Source organism: Oncorhynchus mykiss, chromosome 30, assembly GCF_013265735.2.
Source record: "Oncorhynchus mykiss isolate Arlee chromosome 30, USDA_OmykA_1.1, whole genome shotgun sequence".
NCBI lineage: Eukaryota > Metazoa > Chordata > Actinopteri > Salmoniformes > Salmonidae > Oncorhynchus > Oncorhynchus mykiss.
In genome coordinates, this window is record NC_050570.1 from 45346025 (window position 1) to 45367406 (window position 21382).

A 21382-nucleotide genomic window follows, 5' to 3' on the forward strand; every position below is an offset into this window, starting at 1 on the left:
TGGGGTTAGGAGGAGGCACCTGAAGGACCGGGCTGTGGGGGAGCACTGGAGCTCTGGTGCGCAACCTTGGCACCACCTCCCCAGGCTGGATAACCACTCTAGCCCGGACCGTCCAGAGTGCAGGCACAGGTTGAACCGGGCTGTGGGTAAGCACGGGAGATCTAGTGCTTACTACACGCACCTCTCCCTTCGGCTCCATTCCCACATTCGCCCGGCACGAGCGGAGCGCAGGCAGAGGACGCACTGCACCCTCCCAGCGCCCCGGAGACACAGCACGCAGAGCCGGCGCAGGATACCCTGGACCAAAACTGCGTACCGGCGACCAGACCCGCTGAGCAGGCACCATACGCCCTGGCTCGATGCCCGCACTCGCATGACACTCTCGGGGGGCTGTCCTACAGCGCACCGGGCTATGGACACGTACTGGCGACACCGTGCGCTTAACCGCATAACACGGTGCCTGCCCAGTATCGCGCTGCTTATAATAAGCACGAGGGGTGAGCGCAGGTCTGCTACCTGGCTTAGCTCCACCCCTCGTGTGCCCCCCCCCCAAAAAAAAATTGGGGCTGTCTCTCGTACCTGTCGCACTGCCGTGCTGCCTCCTCATATCGCCGCCGCTCAGCTTTCGCTGCCTCCAGCTCTGCTTTGGGGCGGCGATATTCCCCAGCCTGTGCCCAGGGTCCCTCTCCGTTCAGTATCTCCTCCCATGTCCAGGAGTCCTGTGATACCGGCCGCTGTTGTTGTTGCTGCTGCTGCTGCTGTCGTCGCTGTTTTCTACCACGCCGCTTGGTCCTTGGTTGGTGGGTGATTCTGTAACGATTCTCTTCTTGTGAAGTAGAGGCGGACCAAAGCGCAGCGTGGTGGTTGTTCATTGTACTTTATTTACGACACTATACAAGAACAAACTAACGAAAAAACAAGAAACGTGAGAACTCAAAACAGCCCTGTCTGGTGCAAACACAAAAACAGGAACAATCACCCACAAACACACAGTGAAACCCAGGCTACCTAAATATGGTTCCCAATCAGAGACAATGACGAACACCTGCCTCTGATTGAGAACCATATCAGGCCGAACATAGAACTAGACAAACTAGACATGAAACATAGAATGCCCACTCAGATCACACCCTGACCAACCACAACATAGAAATATACAAAGTAAACTATGGTCAGGGTGTGACAATTCCTGACATTTAATCCTAGTAAAAATTCCCTGTCTTAGGTCAGTTAGGATCACCACTTTATTTTAAGAATGTGAAATGTCAGAATATTAATTTAAGCTTTTATTCCTTTCATCACATTCCCAGTTTACATACATAAGTTTACATACACTCAATTAGTATTTGGTATCATTGGCTTTATATCGTTTAACTTAGGTTAAACGTTTTGTGTAGCCTTCCACAAGCTTTCCACGATAACTTGGGTGAATTTTGACCCATTCCTCCTGACAGAGCTGGTGTAACTGAGCCAGGTTTGTAGGCCTCCTTGCTCGCACACGCTTTTTCAGTTCTGCCCACAACATTTCTATAGGATTGTGGTCATGGCTTTGTGATGGCCACACCAATACCTTGACTTTGTTATCCTTAAGCCATTTTGCCACAACTTTGGAAGTATGCTTGAGGTCATTGTCCATTTGGAAGATTCATTTGCGACCAAGCTTAAACTTCCTGACTGATTTCTTGAGATGTTGCTTCAATATATCCACATAATTTTCCTCCCTCATGATGCCATCTATTTTGTGATGTGCACCAGTCCCTCCTGCAGCAAAGCACCCCCCACAACATGATACTGCCACTCCTGTGCTTCACGGTTGGGATGGTGTTCTTCGGCTTGCAAGCCTCCCCCTTTTTCCTCCAAAGATAACGATGGTCATTATGGCCAAACAGTTCTATTTTTATTTCTCAGACCAGAGGACATTTCTCCAAAAAGTACGATCTTCAAATCAAATTTTATTTGTCACATAGTGTCATGTACTGTCATGTTGTGTCTTGTCTCTGTCCTTTCCCTTCACCCTGTCTCCCTCTGCTGGTCGTTGTTAGGTTACCTTTTCTCCCCCTCTTTCCCCCAGCTGTGCCTTGTCTCCTCCTAACCACCTCGTCACCCCTTTTCCCACCTGTTCCCTTTTTCCCTCTGATTAGTCCCCTATATCTCTCTCTGTTTTTGTTCCTGTCTTTGTCGGATTCTTGTTTGTTGTGTTTCATGCCTGAACCAGACTGTCGTCATGTTTGCTGTAACCTTGTCTTGTCCTGTCGGAATCTGCCGGTCCGTCTGAGCCTACCTATGTTTGGTAATTAAAGAAGCTCTGTTTAAGTTAATTCGCTTTTGGGTCCTCATTCACGCACCGTAACACATAGACATGGTTAGCAGATGTTAATGCAAGTGTAGCAAAATGCTTGTGCTTCTAATTCCGACAATGCAGTAATAACCAACGAGTAATCTACGCTAACAATTCCACAACTACTACCTTACACACAGTAAAGAACTGATCATTCTGACCAGTCATACACACAAGTGTAAAGGGATAAAGAATATGTACATAAAGATATATGAATGTGTGATGGTACAGAACGGCATAGGCAAGATGCAGTAGATGGTATAGAGTACAGTATATACATATGAGATGAGTAATGTAAGGTATGTAAACATAAAGTGGCATAGTTTAAAGTGGCTAGTGATACATGTATTACATAAAGATGGCAAGATGCAGTAGATGATATAGAGTACAGTATATACATATACATATGAGATGAGTAATGTAGGGTATGTAAACATTATATTAAGTGGCATTGTTTAAAGTGGCTAGTGATACATGTTTTACATCAATTTCCATCAATTTCCCTTATTAAAGTGGCTGGAGTTGAGTCAGTATGTTGGCAGCAGCCACTCAATGTTAGTGGTGGCTGTTTAACAGTCTGATGGCCTTGAGATAGAAGCTGTTTTTCAGTCTCTCGGCCCCTGCTTTGATGCACCTGTATTGACCTCGCCTTCTGGATGATAGCGGGGTGAACAGGCAGTGGCTCGGGTGGTTGTTGTCCTTGATGATCTTTATGGCCTTCCTGTGACATCGGGTAGTGTAGGTGTCCTGGAGGGCAGGTAGTTTGCCCCCGGTGATGCGTTGTGCAGACCTCACTACCCTCTGGAGAGCCTTACGGTTGTGGGCGGAGCAGTTGCCGTACCAGGTGGTGATACAGCCCGGATGCTCTCGATTGTGCATCTGTAGAAGTTTGTGAGTGCTTTTGGTGACAAGCCAAATTTCTTCAGCCTCCTGAGGTTGAGGAGGCGCTGCTGCGCCTTCTTCACAACGCTATCTGTGTGGGTGGACCAATTCAGTTTGTCCGTGATGTGTACGCCGAGGAACTTAAAACTTACTACCCTCTCCACTACTGTCCCGTCGATGTGGATAGGGGGGTGCTCCCTCTGCTGTTTCCTGAAGTCCACAATCATCTCCTTTGTTTTGTTGACGTTGAGTGTGAGGTTATTTTCCTGACACCACACTCCGAGGGCCCTCACATCCTCCCTGTAGGCCGTCTTGTCTTTGTTGGTAATCAAGCCTACCACTGTAGTGTCGTCCGCAAACTTGATGAATGAGTTGGAGGCGTGCATGGCCACGCAGTTGTGGGTGAACAGGGAGTACAGGAGAGGGCTCAGAACACACCCTTGTGGGGCACTAGTGTTGAGGATCAGCGGGGTGGAGATGTTGTTACCTACCCTCACCACCTGGGTGCGGCCCTTCAGGAAGTCCAGTACCCAGTTGCACAGGGTGGGGTCGAGACCCAGGGTCTCGAGCTTGATGACGAGTTTTGAGGGTACTATTGTGTTAAATGCTGAGCTGTAGTCGATGAACAGCATTCTCACATAGGTATCCTCTTGTCCAGATGAGTTAGGGCAGTGTGCAGTGTGGTTGCGATTGCGTCGTCTGTGGACCTAAATACCATGATGTCTTCAACGCACCGGTCCAGTTAGTTCCCGGTGAAGTCCACTTTGAGTTGGACACAGCAATCCAGCCTGTCCAGTTTGCACCCCACAATGTACCAGTGGCCATGAAATCAGCTCTGAAGGCTAAGCTGGACAAATACGAAGCAGAAGGGCACATCAGATTCATCACCGAGCCTACAGACTGGATAAGTAAATATGTTTATCCTCAACAAACCAGATAAGCTACGGATATGCATTGATCCTAAACATCTCAACCGGGCTTTGTGACGTTCACATTACATTATGCCCACATTGGAGGATGTTCTTTACAAGCTCCCGAAGGCTAGAGTCTTCAAGCTCGTGGACGACAGAGATGCCTTCCTGCAGTGCAAGCTTGACGAGACTAGCAGCTACATGACCACCTTTTGGTGGGACTGAGTGGTGTGGAACCCATAGCAGGTGACATCCTCGTAGTGGGCTGTGGGGATAGTGATGAGGAGGCTAAATTTGACCATGACGCTAAGCTGCTGGCCCTGATTAACAGATGTGGACAGGTTAAGCTAAGGCTAAGCATAAAACATATTCAGTTCACGGTGCCAGAGGTCCGCTTTCATGGGTACAGCTTGTCCTCCACCAGATTGAAGGCAGATCCTGAGAAAGTGAAGGATGTCTTGGACCCCCCCCCCCCCCCCACTAAGGAGGCTCATGGACTCCATCTGCCATTGGCTCCCAAAACATGACGTAGCGGTGAGGAAAATAAAGCAACTAGTCACCCAGACACCTGTACTGCAATACTACGATGTGTAAAAACCTGTCACGATTCAGAGTGACTCGACCCAGTATGGACTGGTCTGTTGCCTCATGCAGGAGGGCCAGCCTGTGGCATTCACCTCTAGGGCACTCACTCCAACAGAGCAGAACTATGCACAGATAGAGAAGGGGTGCCTCAGCATTGTATTTGCGTGCCAACGCTTCCACCGCTACCAGTATGGGCGCAACAACATTACCGCAGAGACAGATCACTAGCCCCTTATTGCTATATTCAGCAAGCCTCTCCTGAATGAACCGAAACGACTGCAGAGCATGCTTCTGGCCCTACAAAACTACAACCTCAAGGTGGTGTATAAGCCAGGGCCAGAGATGTATGTGAGGGACACGCTCAGCAGGGCTACTGCATCAGGCACACACACACATGCTCCATGCATGAACAACACACAGCTTACAAACAGAGCAAGTGGATGTTGAACACATCAACCAGGCTGACTACCTCAATGTTACTGATCAGCGCCTTGAACAAATCAGACAGCACACAGACAGGGACGAGCACCTCCAGGCATTGATTCTGATGGGCTGGCCCAACTGCAAGGAAGATACTGCTCTAAACGTCAGAGAACGTTGGCCAGTCAGAGAGGAGCTCAGTGTTCAAAACAGAGTAATATAAAAGGGTCAGAGAGACGTTATTCCCTGGTTTCTGTGCCCTGAGATGTTGGCGCGTGCACTCAAGTAACATTGAAGGTGAGGCCTGTTACAGACAAGCATGTGACACACTGTATTGGCCAGAAATGCAGAATGAAATAAAATAATATGTCAATAAATGCACAATCTGCAATCTGTCCCATGAGCTACCTACGCGCCCCTGGCAGATATTAAGTCTAGATCTCTTCCACCACAGTGGCAAAGACTTTCTTCTGTTAGTTGATCATTACTCAGACTTCTGGGAGATTGACCTCCTCCCCGACCTCTCAGCAGAAACAGCGCTCAAATGCTGCAAGGCTCAGTTTGCCCACTATGGCCAGCCAGATAGGGTAATCTCAGATAATGGCCCCCAATTCTCCTGCTTTTAGTTCAGGAATTTTGCTGCGGAATGGAAATTTGAGCACTTCACCTCATCGCCACGACACCCAAACGCTAATAGGAAGGCGGTGCAATACTACAGTCAAATTTGCAAAGAATCTCTGCGAGAGGGCAAGGATGCCTGGAAAGCAGTCCAAAGTGGAGCAATACCCCCAACGGAAGGCATGAATAGCAGCCCGGCCCAGCGCCTTATGGCACGGCGCTTAAAAGCAGCTCTGCCAGTATTCAACTCTCTCCTGGAGCCTTGTGTGGTGACAGACATGCTCGATAAGCTTCATCACTGAAGGCAAGTTCATCTACACAAATCAGCAAATTACTTACCTGAGCTCAGGGTGGGTGAACGGTGCTAAAGAAGCAGCTACCAGCGGTCCGGACAGGTCTCTGGAGACTCTGATCCTGTGTGCAAAAAGTTGCCCCATGCTCCTACTTGGTCGAAGTGAATGGATCACTGTACCGTAGTAACAGGGTTGACCTTTGGGTTGCTGAGCCAGCACCTACTCAGAACCCTGATGGTCATAGGGGTTCTATGACAAAGGATGGAACCACAGCAAGTAACGTGGGGCCTGAGGCACTGGGCGAAGAGCCAGGGGATCACAGGGCAGCCGCTCCCTCGCCCCATACTCCCCTCGGATAGTCAGGTGACACTCCTGCGCGTGATCCCGTAGTTCTCACAGAAACGCCCCATGTCTTTTCACGCTGCTGGCAGCTGTCCCAGCCACCTAAAATACTTATTTTTATCGATTGTTGACAGAGATTTAAATAATAATAATAATAATAATAATAATAATAATTAAGACATGGGAAAAGTGAAGAGACTATCAAAATGTGTTTGTTTTTTTAAATACCTGAAATAAAACTAAACTGTTCATGTTGGATATTATGGTAAGGGAATACCCCCCGGATTTGGACAAAAATTAATGGCAAAATATTGGCATTGGACAAACCATATACACGATGGCCAATACCACCCAATTTGGCGTTGATTCATGCAAAGTATATTGCAAATGCCATATGGCAATTGCCAATTGTAACACTTCAAAATTCCAATAGGGGGCGTGTGCGTTCCACCGGGGCTTTTCATATTGCAAATGGAACCCAAGTCAACATCCAAAAGCAAAATTTTTAAAAAAGAATGACAAAAAAAAAAAACGTATCACCCCCTAAAAAAGTGCTTTCTGGACCTTTTTTCGAAATTCTTTCGATTTTTTTGTCAATTACACATGTTTAAGAACTGTATGAGTATACTTTTGTCATCATAATTTGTTTTTTTTTTAAATTACATGCGCATAAGGCATATGTTTTGTCCATTTGCAATATGATTTCATAGGAAGTCAAAAGTCAAAAATGTCAAAATTTGGTAAAAAAACTTCACACATCCTTAAAAAAGTGCTTTCTGGACCTTTTTTCAAAATTCTTTCGATTTTTGTGTCAATTACACATGTATAAGAACTTTATCAAAATACTTTAGTCATGCTTTATTATCATATATATATATATATATATTTTACTTGTGCACAAGGCATATGTTTTCTCCATTTGGAATATGATTTCATAGGAAGTCAAAAGTCAAAAGTCAAAAATGTCAAAATTTGGTAAAAAACTTCACACATCCTTAAAAAAGTGCTTTCTGGACCGTTTTTCAAAATTCTTTCGATTTTTGTGTCAATAACACATGTATAAGAACTTTATCAACATACTTTAGTCATACTTTATTATCATGTATTTTTTTTTTTTTACTTGTGCATAAGGCATATGTTTTCTCCATTTGCAATATGATGTCATAGGAAGTCAAAAGTCAAAGTCAAAAGTAACGATTTTCCTCCGTGCAACTGATCTAAAATGTGCAACAAGATTTTTTTTGTTTATGTTTCCTTACTTTTTCAAAGTCACTGTGCATTTGCAATATGTTTTAATGGGCAGGTACCATCACGAATTTGTCATGCTCAAAATTCTAACTTTACTTTGCTCAAACTATACCTTTGTCAACTTGTATTATCATATTTCTTTTTGTTTTACTTGTGCATAAGGCATATGTTTTCTCCATTTGCAATATGATGTCATAGGAAGTCAAAAGTCAAAGTCAAAAGTAAATATTTTCCTCCGTGCACCTGGTGATCTGAAATGTGCAACTGGTGACCTGAAATGTGCAACTGGTAATCTAAAATATGCAACTGGTAACCCCCAAAAAAAATTTTGGGATGTTTTTTTGTTTATGTTTCCTTACTTTTTCAAAGTCACTGTGCATTTGCAATATGTTTTAATGGGCAGGTACCATCACGAATTTGTCATGCTCAAAATTCAAACTTTACTTTGCTCAAACTATACCTTTGTCATCTTGTGATCTAAAATATGCAACTGGTTACCCAAACATTTTTTTGATGTTTTTTTGTTTATGTTTCCTTACTTTTTCAAAGTCACTGTGCATTTGCAATATGTTTTAATGGGCAGGTACCATCACGAATTTGTCATGCTCAAAATTCAAGCTTTACTTTGCTCAAACTATACCTTTGTCATCTTGTGATCTAAAATATGCAACTGGTTACCCAAAAATTTTTTGGATGTTTTTTTGTTTATGTTTCCTTACTTTTTCAAAGTCACTGTGCATTTGCAATATGTTTTAATGGGAAGGTACCATCACGAATTTGTCATGCTCAAAATTCAAACTTTACTTTTTTTTATGTTTTTTTGTTTATGTTTCCTTACTTTTTCAAAGTCACTGTGCATTTGCAATATGTTTTAATGGGCAGGTACCATCACGAATTTGTCATGCTCAAAATTCAAGCTTTACTTTGCTCAAACTATACCTTTGTCATCTTGTGATCTAAAATATGCAACTGGTTACCCAAAACATTTTTTGATGTTTTTTTGTTTATGTTTCCTTACTTTTTCAAAGTCACTGTGCATTTGCAATATGTTTTAATGGGCAGGTACCATCACAAATTTGTCATGCTCAAAATTCAAACTTTACTTTTTTTGATGTTTTTTTGTTTATGTTTCCTTACTTTTTCAAAGTCACTGTGCATTTGCAATATGTTTTAATGGGCAGGTACCATCACGAATTTGTCATGCTATAAAAATCCTGCAGGAATGTGAAATTGACTGGCCCGATGAACTCGGGATGGCTTTGCAGTGATTCTGGGTCATCTCAATCGCTCGTTTGGGTTGATTTCAGAATGTCGCTTTTGGTGATGTTTTTTCACTATAGAATCATATTGCAAATGTACAAGATTCAAGTGGACAAGAGTCCATCAGTCAATTAGATATCATTCTGACCACCAAACTGATACAAACTGACACCAAACCCACTTTTTCCAACTCGTTTAGTAGCCAACTATTACATACTTCAGAGCTGGCCCAAAATTCACAACGCCTTCGGTTCAAACCATTAAAAAACCATAAAACACGTAGTTACATTCTAGCTGCGGGTCCATTTCTTATGTTATGTGTTGGCCTAGCTGAGGCGACCCCGAATCCCGAGTTTCGGCTCGATAGGTCATTTGGTGTCCGAGAAAAACCCTAATTGGTGCTGAAAATCCACTTATTTCCATGCCTTGCTACGGGGTCCTTGAACGAGCTATCGGACAGAAACGTTGGGGTCCGTCTCTATGGGCCGAGCCGGTTTCAACGCACCTAGCCTTGCGTCTCTGAGACTTTTCTAAACGTCGTCATTTTCGTGATGCAAAAATGAATTGAAGTTATTGCAAATGTACGAGGCTGTTTCTCGGTCCGAGAACCGTCTAGAGCCACGTAACTCACCACGCACCATCGACCGGAGGTCTAGAACAGGTTTCTAAAGTTTCGGAATTCTAGGTCCGACCGTTCTTTTTTAGCTCGAACAAAGCTAACTATTGCAGCCACTGTCTGTCTCTACGCACCCCAATACGTCCCTCCTTCCAAGTTGTGTTTTAGTGTGATTTTTTTTTCCTTTGATTTTTTTGGGGAAAAATGACTGATTTACAGTTCATGGGGGTTGCCTAATCACATATATGAAGTTTTGGACAGATCTGACTTTTTTAACCCTTCGAAACAGCCCCTGAGACACTAATTATGGCACTTCCGGTTGGCACAGGAAGCTATAAATCAACACATGTCTTGATTGACATGGCCACTTACAGAATCCTGAGTTTTAAGTCTTTACGTTAAGAATTGACTGATCTACACAGGGTTGAATGCACCATGTCTATCAAACTGCAGGCAGGGTATGGGTAAACACTTTTAGGGGCATTTTAACCACTTCCGGTTGGTCCAGGAAGCTTAGAATCAACACAGGTAGACCTCATAGTGGCCTGATGGACTGGTACCGAAGACAGGTTCATACGGCATTCATAACCCATATAGGCTTCAGGTTGAATTTTGTGGTGCAGGCTATGTATTCCTATGGGGAGAGATGACACTGTAATCTGTGAGATCAAAAAACCCTGTTTTACTGTGAAGGGTTAATGCCACACGGTCAAGGTTAGGCTTGTTCAGATCGGGAGGACCTTGGGAACATTCCTGTGGTGGAATTTTTCTTCTCACCCTAACGGTTCTCTCACTGTCACCCAAAAGCAAATGACATTGTGGGGCAGGCTTCATTTTGGGCCTACTATTCTAATGGTCGCTGCGCCTAGACCGAGCGAGCTACGGTCAAGCGGGATATCTCGTTGAACTCGGCACGGCCTAGGGATTATGGTAATGCATTGCATTGCCTGCTCTCTGTGTCTTTAAGCACCGCACTTTGTCACTCCATCCTTGCTGTGTGTGTGTGTGTGTGAGAGCTTTTCTTTGACATCTGTTGGGAGAAATGACTGACTTACAGTTTATGGGGGTTGCCTAATCACACATATGAAGTTTTGAAAAGATCTGACCTTTTTAACCCTTGGAAACAGCCACTATGACACCATTTAAGGCACTTCTGGTTGGCACAGGAAGCTATAAATAAACTCATATCCTGATTGGGGTATGCCTTTACATAATCCTGAGTTTTAAGTCTTTACGTTAAGAACTGAGTTATTGTGTTATTTCAGAAAATCATAGAAAATCACAGAAATGTCGCAGAGCTCCGCAGCACACTTTAAAAAGATTCGTATGAACACCCTGCAACTGGATCTGTAACTGTTGAAAAAAAAAAATGCCTATTTGTGACCATCACCAATTTGTCATTGTTCCGTTTCTCTTAAATGACGATAGATAAATGGCTGGTTCTTTTTTTATTGACACCGGAGGCTCCTTGACTTTGACCTGAAGTGGAAAAATAATTTATCTATTTCCATTTTAAGCCTTTAATCCCAGAAAAATGGCCGTAACTCAAAAACCGTCGAGGCCTAGACGCCATCCCGTTCGGGGCCAACTGCCCATTATGCCAAACCTACGCTCACCAAGTTTCGGCTTCGAAATATTTTTTTTTGAGATAAGGCCCCGTCGTGCCTCGTGATGTTTTGCCAAATTGCCATATGATTCCGTATGCCATCTGGTGGGAATTTCCGGGACGGCGGAAAAACGTTCCAAAACTTTTTTTTTTTTTTTAAACGGAAACCGAACGTCTGACAAAGTTCATTCGATGACTTCCCGGTAGGTCCGGACCTACCGCACGGCCCGACGCCGACCGCGAATTTTACAAACGATTTCGGACGTCTGGTAAGGGACCGTACATTTGCAATATCGCAATTTTGCCAGGTCGCAATTGTAAATGAGAACTTGTTCTCAACTTGCCTACCTGGTTAAATAAAGGTAAAATAAAATAAAAATATGGACTTTCTCACTGATCATACACGAAATGCCGAAATGTTCCCTTAAGGTATGGAAGATGTTAAGCGTGTAAAATGGCACGTTGATGCCATCTGTTGGTAAATCTTAATTACTGCAACACCAGCGTTTTTACTGGTGTGCTTGATATACATAGGTATATTACAATGTGCTGAACAAGATTGGTTAGTCGCATCAATGACTCGTCATTTAACATCAAAACAATATGTCCTCTGTAGAAGTCAGGGCATTCGTACTTCTTGCGGAGCATCGCAGAGCTGTTGTGTAGGAAGTTGTCAACAGGACCTCCCGCCCTCACCTACTGTCAACCAATCATGTCAATGCGAAGCTTTACATAGCTTTCCTTTATTGTTACAACATTTGACAGGCGCAGGGCGATGTGGGGAAATTGTATCACAACATCCATACAGCGCCTCTGGACACATTTTTCTGATCAAGTATAAATGGACTTTTAGTCCGTTGTTAATTCCATAAAACATTCGTTGCTGTGAGGTGAGTAGGCTATAATACTGTCACAATTTCCTTACAACTCTAGTTGTTGGTTCGATTGATTTTGTTAAAGTATTGTGACAAACTAACAGTTAGTGTTCTGGCGTGATCGTGTCATTTGGAAACTGACTTCGATTTAGTTAGTTTGAAAGTTAGCCCAAGTCAACTGACGTTGTGTTAGTGGGCTAGCCTGCTAGTGGACATGTGTGTTTTGGATGCATTTATGGTTGACTAGCCTATTTGTTGCTTTCTTTTAGACTGACTTAGCTGGGCAATTTACAAAACAGATATCGTCCCCGATTAGCTTTAGCCCCCCGGCTGCCAGTTTGGAGACAGCTGCGAATACAATTCCTGAGTGCACACTTTCCCTAATAAAGTAAACTGTCACTGTTGTACAGCTGGAACAGTCAGTAGCTAATGGATACAAATACATACGTTGCCACAACTTTATTTCCCACAGACTCAAATTCAATACCCAATTCAAAATTGAAAAAATGTTTGTTTGTGTGTGTGTAATGAAACAGGCAGGGAGCAGGCCTCGAATCCTCGACCTTCTAGCCCGAAGTCCAGCGCGCCATCGACTATTACACTTCTCCGACTGTTACACTACTCCCTCCTTTCAAAGAGAGCGTCCCTGCTCTAGCTTGCGACTCTACGTCTTATAGGAACGCGCTCGACTGTGCCCCAAAAGCATGCTCAAGCGGCAGTCGATATCCGCGCTTGTAAACCCAGGGTCGTTACTAAATAAATAAATATCTATATATATATCTCAAAACTGAATGTAAACTGACATGACTGATCACGTTAAATATATATACATATATATTATTATTTAACGTGGTCAGTTTACTTTCAGTTTTGATTATAGCCTCCTCCTTAATGATACAAAAACAAATGTACACACCCTTAGGAAAGAAATATAAAACTCCAAAATAAAAACTTTTTACTGCAGTAATTTTGCATTGTAACTGCAGTTAGAGTGCAGTGTAACTGCAGTTATTCTGCAATTATTGCATCCAAAATACCACAGTTGACTGCAGATACTGCACTTTTACTGCAAAACTACAATCTTTTTTTGTAAGGGCACTATGCACAGAGGTAATTTCAACGTCTATTACATGTTGCTTCTGTGGAAACGACGTTCATTCAACCAGTGTGTGCTCAGTGGGTTTTCATCTCTGAATGTAATATGCTAAAATTATCTTACTCAAATGTTTGTTCTTTACAGGTTAACATTGGATTCCCTATGCTGTGTGAGCCAAGGCCAAGTCATTGAATATCCCTCTAGAGGAAGAGATGGTTAGCATCTTAGGCCAATGTGGATCAGCTCTGACTAACGTCCTGCAAAGCAAGTTTGGATGCACTACTGTGCTCCATGGTGTAGATGCCACCTGTGCAGGGCAGTCGAGGAAGCCCTCTGTCTTCCCCGAGGAAAGGTTTTCTATACATCTATCCAACAACAGGCTAAAGCATTGTGGAGGTCTCGCAAAAGCGCTTAGCGATGCTGGTGGCCCAGCTATCCAGCAAGAAAGTGACCAGTACATTTTCAGAAAAGGAAAGTTGTCAATAGGAGATGCTGTCATCGCCCCACCCGGATACCTTCCATGCAGGAAGATCATTCATGCTGTGGGTCCAAACCTTCCATACAACAACAGAAAATCTGAAGTTTATAAAGTCACACCACAACTCCAAAGGGCTGTTTTAAGCATTCTGAAAGTGGTCAAGCAAGATAATCTGCAGTCCGTTGCCATTCCTGCCATAAGTTCTGGCCTCTTAAACTATCCCTTGCCACTCTGTGCAGACGTCATTGTTAAAACCCTGAAAGAGTACCATGATTCAAATTATTCTGGTGCTCCACTAGAGGTTTGTCTAGTTAATCATGATGAGCCATCGGTCAGGGAGATGGAGAGAGCGTGCCGTCAAATACTGGGGTCCTCGGATTCACATAGTCAACCAGTGGATGCTCAGGGGCAGCCACCTAAGGCTTCATACAGTCAAGCTGCAAGGAGCCACGGGAAAGGCTCCACCAAACCCTTTTCAACACCCACGGTTCAGCTTGGGAGTGTCAGTCTGACCATCAAAAAAGGATACATCGAGAGAGAGCAGGTCAAATAATAGAAAATAGAGCATAGGAATGATACATAGCATAATGTGGTAAATGATATTGATTGTGGAATTGGTACATTTTTGGCATCTCTAAATATCTGAAACAAAATTGATGACATGATTTTCTTTCTTGCTAATCTTTTATTGACGGACACTCAGCATTGTGAACACAACTTCTAATGACCTAAATTTGTCAACTGGGGTAATATCCAAAGCAATCCTGAAAGCTGCTGACCAAGGCATCCAGAAAGAGATGTGGAATTACTTAAAAAACAACCACAAATATGGTGATGTTATTGAAACCCAGGGGCACAAAAAAAAAAAGAGTTTTAATGACTCCAACCTAAGTGGATGTCAATTTCTGGCTTCAACTGTAGCAGAGTTACCAGTAGGGGTGGGCCGATATCGTCATACTCGTAATTGTATCTGTTATATATCACACCTGATACTCGTAATCACATTTACTTGTGATCGGAAAACCTGGAGGTGTGCTTTAAAGCCTATACCTCAAGTGTGCATTACTGAGCTATTACTGAGTGCATCTCAAAGTGTATCGTTATGTTCCTTCACTCATTCACCCACATTGTTAAACAACCCTGACAGGTGAAAATGCACATAATTTAATAGGACTAAGTAAGTAAATCATCAACGGAATAGGCAATTAAATAGCCTAATGCATGGCTGGCTACAACTGCATTTATTACAGACACAGATTTAGATGATGGTAGGCTAATTCGCTTGCCCCAGATTGTTGCCCTTTCAAGAGGAGCAAAGCTTTTCTCTCCCGACACTTACGCCACATTTGTACAATCAAATTAATCTACAGTTCTCATTTTATTTTCCAAGCATGGGCTTGGATTACGACATAACGACAGCTGTCGTCAGCAATGGAATAATTATACAGACAGACAAAGTAAGCCTACTAAACATCGCCATGTAGACAGACAAACAACCATATGGCCTCAGCAAAGTTGACAGGGAATAAATAACTAGATGGAACAACAATGACTAGTCACGGATTCATACATGTTGTTTGGAGAAGGGGTTACTTGTGCCCTGAGACAGTGACTGAGTGAAACACCTGTGAATGTTTGTGTCTGGGGAAATGAGAGCAGAGGGAGAACGGCCTGCCTGTTCACCCCGCTATCATCCAGAAGGCGAGGTCAGTACAGGTGCATCAAAGCTGGGACCGAGAGACTGAAAAACAGCTTCTATCTCAAGGCCATCAGACTGTTAAACAGCCACCACTAACACTGACACTGACTCAACTCCAGCCACTTTAATAATGGGAATTGATGGGAAATGACGTAAATATATCACTAGCCACTTTAAACAATGCTACCTTATATAAATGTTACTTACCCTACATTATTCATCTCATATGCATACGTATATACTGTACTCTATATCATCGACGGTATCCTTATGTAATACATGTATCACTAGCCACTTTATACTATACTATGCCACTTTGTTTACATACTCATCTCATTTGTACATACTGTACTCGATACCATCTACTGTATCTTGCCTATGCTGCTCTGTACCATCACTCATTCATATATCCTTATGTACATATTCTTTATCCCCTTACACTGTGTACAAGACAGTAGTTTTGGAATTGTTAGTTAGATTACTTGTTATTACTGCATTGTCGGAACTAGAAGCACAAGCATTTCGCTACACTCGCACTAACATCTGCTAACCATGTGTATGTGACAAATAAAATTTGATTTGATTTGATTTGATTTATCCAGCCGTTGCAGCAGACTCAACCGATAACTCGCCAGTTTCTCACATATTTCTGCTCTTTTCCACAGGCTTTTGAAAATCAACTGAAATCTCTTCAAGGCGCAACACAATATTCTAGCCCCTCCAACAGTGCTGCCTCTCAAGGCAAGATCCCGATCAAAAGTAGACTAAGGGGTATGTTAATATAATGTGTTTATCAACAGAACACATACTTTTTCTTGTTGTATGTGAACCCTTTGGAAATACCTGGATTTCTGCATAAACTGGTCATAAAATGTGATCTGCTCTTCATCTAGGTTCACAACAATAGACACACAATGTGCTTAAACTAATAACAAACAATTATACCTTTTCATGTCTTTATTGAACACACTGTGTAATCCTTCACAGTGCACGGTTGAAAAAGTATGTGAGCCCTTGGATTTAATAACTGGTTGACCCTTCTTTGGCAGCAATAACCTCAAACAAATGTTTTCTGTAGTTGCGGATCAGACCTGCACAACGGTCAGGTGGAATTTTGGACCATTCCTCTTTACAAAACTGTTTCAGTTTAGCAATATTCTTTGAATGTCTGGTGTGAACCGTTCTCAAGGTCATGCCACATAATGTCAAGCAGGTTGAGGTCAGGATTGACTGGGCCACTCCAGAAGGCATATTTTCTTCTGTTGAAGCCATTCTGTTGTTGATTTACTTCTGTGTTTTGGGTCGTTGTCCTGTTGCATCACCCAACTTCTGTTGCGTTTCAATTAATTCTCCTGCAAAATCTCTTGATAAACTTCATTTTTCCGGCAATGATAGCAAGCTGTCCAGGCCCTGGGGCAGCAAAGCAGCCCCAAACCTTGATGCTCCCTCCACCATACTTTATAGTTGGGATGAGGTTTTGATGTTGATATATTGTGCCTTTTTTTTCGCCACACATAGTGTTGTGTGTTCCTTCCAAACAACTCAACTGTAGTTTCATCCGTCCACAGAATATTTTGCCAGTAGCGCTGGAACATCCAGGTGAACTTTTGCAAAATTCAGACGTGCAGAAATGTTTTTTTTGTTGTTGTTGGGGAAAGCAGTGACTTCTTCCGTGGTGTCCTCCCATTCTTGTTTAGTGTTTTACATATTGTAGACTCGTCAACAGCGATGTTGGCATGTTACAGAAATGTATATAGGTCTTTAGCTGACACTCTAGGATTCTTCTTAACCTCATTGAGCATTCTGCGCTGTGCTCTTGCAGTCACCTTTGCAGGACGGCCACTCCTAGGGAGAGTAGCAATAGTGCTGAACTTTCTCCATTTATAGACAATGTCTTACCGTGGACTGATGAACCCTTTCCAGCTTTATGCAAGTCAACAACTCTTAATCTTAGGTATTTTTGTTTGAGGCATGGTTCACATCAGGCAATGCTTCTTGTGAATAGCAAACTCCAAAAAATATATTTTTTAAAATTATTTTTATATAGGGCAAGGAAGCTCTAACCAACATCTCCAATCTAGTCTCATTGATTGGACTCCAGGTTAGCTGACTCCTGACTCCAATTAGCTTTTGGAGAAGCCTAGGGGTCACATACTTTTCCCAACCTACACTGAATCTTAAATTATGTTTTCAATTTAGACAAGAAAAATACAATGTGTGTGTGTGTGTGTGTGTGTGTGTGTGTGTTATTTGTTTTAAGCACACTGTTTGTCTATTGTTGTGACTTGTGCAGAAATCCAGGTAATTCCAAAGGGTTCACATACTTTTTCACGCCACTGTATTTCTTTCAACTTTTGAGCTAACGTATGCTTTCATGTCTTTGAATCTGCAAGGATTTGGGCACACAACTGATCATTATGAGTCCAGAGCTACAAATGAACGCCGATATCCAAGAGGAGGTGCATCACCGTATATCAAGCTCAGCAGTGCCCACAATGACATATTGAGGGAGGCCAAATGTTGGCTCACTTATGCTTTCATGATGCCCTCTGAGAACTTCACCATTCTCAACGGTTTCATACAGCACTTTGGTCAGAGGGAATTTGACAAGCTGCTTTCCCTTCAAACCAAGTGGAATGTTTCCATTAAGGAGTTCTTTAAAGATGGTCGTGCTGGTGTGATCATCCAGGGGTCTTCTAGAGGTGTCAGAGCTTCTGTGTTAGAGTTGGAAGCCATTTTCTGCAAAGTCCAAGAGGATTTTGCAAAAAAAGAGGAGAGTGACATGGGCCTGAAATCGTCCAACAATTTCTCAAGGACGCCTGTAGAGAACAACAGCTCAGACGATTTTTCCGGCCTTGAAATTGTCAGGGTCTGTGTTAACAAAATAAACTACAGATTTAACATTAATTTAACATTAAAGGTGCAATCTGTGATATTTACCGCACTGATCAAATATGGCTGAATCTTATGTTACAGGTTGAGAAGGTGGAGAATAGCACTCTGAAGCATCTCTTTGAGCTAAAGAAGAGACAGTTGCAGTCTGCCTCTTCACAACGAATGTACCAGCGCCTGCCAGCGCAATACTGTGACCTGGTCAGCCGAGTGGGCTTCCAGAGGGAGTTTGCACCACCTGACGGTAAGAGAAGCCACCTATAGTCTAGAAATTGAATTACATTTTCTAATCACAAGGCTTTTTGAGGCAAATGCCTGTAGCTACTTTGCAGCTAAAACATAATTCAACCTTATCACACAATGTTTTTGTTTCAATTGTGTGTTTTTTCTCTTACATTTTGTAATGTGTTACTCTCATCCACAGAGCAAAATCATGGAGAGGGGATCTACTTCAGTAGCAGCGTGCATGGGACAGAGAAGCTGTGGAGGGGCTTGGCTGATGAAGAGTACCTGTACTTTTTTGCAGCACAGGTGCTGACAGGGAAGTCTACTATTGGCACACCAGGTCTTATTGTGCCACCGGAGACCCCCGGTGGAGACCCCCTAACCCTGTATGACAGCGTGGAAGGGGGCGTAAACACGTGTCATTTTCAATGGTCACCAGGCCCTACCTGAATATCTGATCATCTGCACAAAAAAAACTTCAACCCATAAGTTCTAATAACGATGAAGTCCTATGAAATATAGAACTTAATTTCGTTCAGTGATTGTCTACTCCATAGTCTATGCAGGAAAACTGGATTTGATACACCAGTATAGAAAATTCTGACAATTGCATCACATGTATATTGTTTTTTGATTTGCCATGGTTTAGTTTAGTTTAATTATCTGCCTCCGTATTAGCACTACGGCTTCAGTTTACAGCCAACTAAATTTTATTGCCGTTTCAATGGGTATGTTATGAATTTAGCAGTGGGTTTGCATGTATACTGAACAAAAATATAAACGCAATAATTTCAAAGATTTACAGTTCATATAAGGAAATCAGTCAATTTAAATAAATAAATTAGGTCCGAATCATCTACAGATTTCACATGACTGGGAATACAGATATGCATCTGTCACAGATACCTTAAAGTATGGGGATGGATCAGAAAACCAGTCCGTATCGGCTGTGACCACCATCTGCCTCATGCAGCGCGACATATCTCCTTTGCATAGAGTTGATTGTGGAATGTTGTCCCACTCCTCTTCAATGACATGTTCCCCCACCCAACAGCTAGCAACCGCAAACTATGTGATACAGGTTGGAAAGTCGACACACTTTCTGTACGGATGAAGCCAATGCTTCCATGCAAAAGAGGTTTTGACATTTAAATCCAGTCAATTTATACACAGTGCATTCAGAAATTATTGACTTTTCAGAAACCCCTTGACTTTTTCCACATTTTGTTACATTACAGCCTTATTCTAAAATTGATTGAATTGTTTTTCTCATCAATCTACACACAATACCCCATAATGACCTGAAGTATAACATTTACATAAGTATTCAGACCCTTTACTTTGTTGAAGCACCTCCCTTTCTAGGGAGTTTTTCCTAGCCACCGTGCTTCTACACCTGCATTGCTTGCTGTTTGGGGTTTTAGGCTGGGTTTCTGTACAGCACTTTGAGATATCAGCTGATGTAAGAAGGGCTATATGAATACATTTGATTTGATTTATGGCAACAATTTACAGCCTCGAATCTTCTTGGGGATACGCTTCAAGCTTGGCCCAGTTGTATTTGGGGAGTTTCTCCCATTCTTCTCTGCAGATCATCAAGCTCTGTCAAGTTAGATAGGGAGCATCGCTGCACAGCTATTTTCCTGTCTCTCCAGAGATGTTTGATCTGGTTCAAGTCTGGGCTCTTGCTGGGCTACTCAAGGACATTCAGAAACTTATCCCGAATCCACTCCTGCGTTGTCTTGGCGTGTACTTAGTCGGAGGTCCTGAGAGCTCTGGAGCAGGTTTTCATCAAGGATCTCTCTCTCTCTACTTTGCTCCGTTCATCCTGACTAGTCTCCCAGTCCCTGCCGCTGAAGGACATCCCCACAGCATGATGCTGCCACCACCATGTTTGGTTCCAGGTTTCCTCCAGACGTGATGCTTGGCGTTCAGGCCAAAGAGTTCAATCTTGGCTTCATCAGACCAGAGAATCTTGTTTCTTATGGTCTGCGAGTCTCCAAGCTCCAAGCGGTCTGTCATGTGTCTTACTGAGGAGTGGCTTCCGTCTGGCCAGTCTACCATAAAGGCCTGATTGGTGGAGTGCTGCAAATATGGTTGTCCTTCTGGAAGGTTCTACCATCTCCACAGAGAAGCTCTGTCAGAGTGACTATCGGGTTGTTGGTAACCTCCCTGACCAAGGCCCTTCTCCCCCGATTGCTCGGTTTGGTTGGGCGGCCAGCTCTCGGAAGAGTCTTGGGGGTTCCAAACTTCTTCCATTTTAGAATGATGGAGGCCACTGTGATCTTGAAACGTCAATGCTGCAGAATTGTTTTGTGCCTCGACACAATCCTGTCTCTGAGCTTTACGGACAGTTCCTTCAACCTCATGGCTTGGTTTTTGCTCTGACCTACACTGTCAACTGTGGGACCTTTTTATATAGGCCTGTGAGTGTGCTTTTCCAAATCATGTCCAATAAATTGAATTTACCACAAGTGGACTCCGAGTTGTAGAAACATCTCAAGGATGAATCAATGGAAGTAACTGGATGCACCTGAGCTCAATTTTTTGTCTCATAGCAAAAGGTCTGAATACTTAGTCCCAGTCAAAAGTTTGGACACACCTACTCATTCATGGGCATTTCAATTAACAGGTGTGCCTTAAGTTTATTTATGGAATTTCCTTCCTTCCTTAATGCGTTTCAGATAATGTTGTGTTGTGACAAGGTAGCGGTGGTATACAGAAGACAGCCCTATTTGGTAAAAGACCAAGTCCATATAATGGCTTAGGAAGTGGGCACACCACCCACCGCTTCCGAGGATATTACTCGCTAATGTTCAGTCATCTGGATTCTCAGTTTATCGCACCAACAGGAATAAAGATCTTTCCAGGAAGAAGGGCAGGGGTGTATGTTTTCAAGATTTAATGACACTTGATGTAATTGTAATAACATACAGGAACTCAAGTCATTTTGTTCACCCAACCTAGAATACCTCACAATCAAATGCCGACCGTAATT

The 21382-nt window shown here is 43.0% G+C and overlaps 1 protein-coding gene across 4 annotated transcripts; it reads left to right on the forward strand.

Moving 5' to 3' along the window:
• Positions 1-11827: 11827 nt before the first annotated feature.
• Positions 11828-19264, forward strand: LOC110521919 (protein mono-ADP-ribosyltransferase PARP9). 4 transcript variants are annotated; one of them, XM_021599879.2, is made up of 6 exons: positions 11828-12009; positions 13235-14112; positions 15933-16038; positions 17661-18136; positions 18244-18403; positions 18584-19264. In XM_021599879.2, exons 2-6 carry the CDS (start codon positions 13303-13305, stop codon positions 18832-18834), a joined length of 1803 nt encoding a protein of 600 aa, XP_021455554.1. In that variant the 5' UTR covers positions 11828-12009; positions 13235-13302; the 3' UTR covers positions 18835-19264. The 4 variants fall into 4 exon arrangements, with proteins under 4 accessions (XP_021455554.1, XP_021455555.1, XP_021455558.1 ...); XM_021599880.2 differs by having other exon boundaries at positions 13235-13632; positions 18584-19263; XM_021599882.2 differs by having other exon boundaries at positions 11855-12009; positions 13235-13305; positions 18584-19263.
• Positions 19265-21382: the final 2118 nt, after the last annotated feature.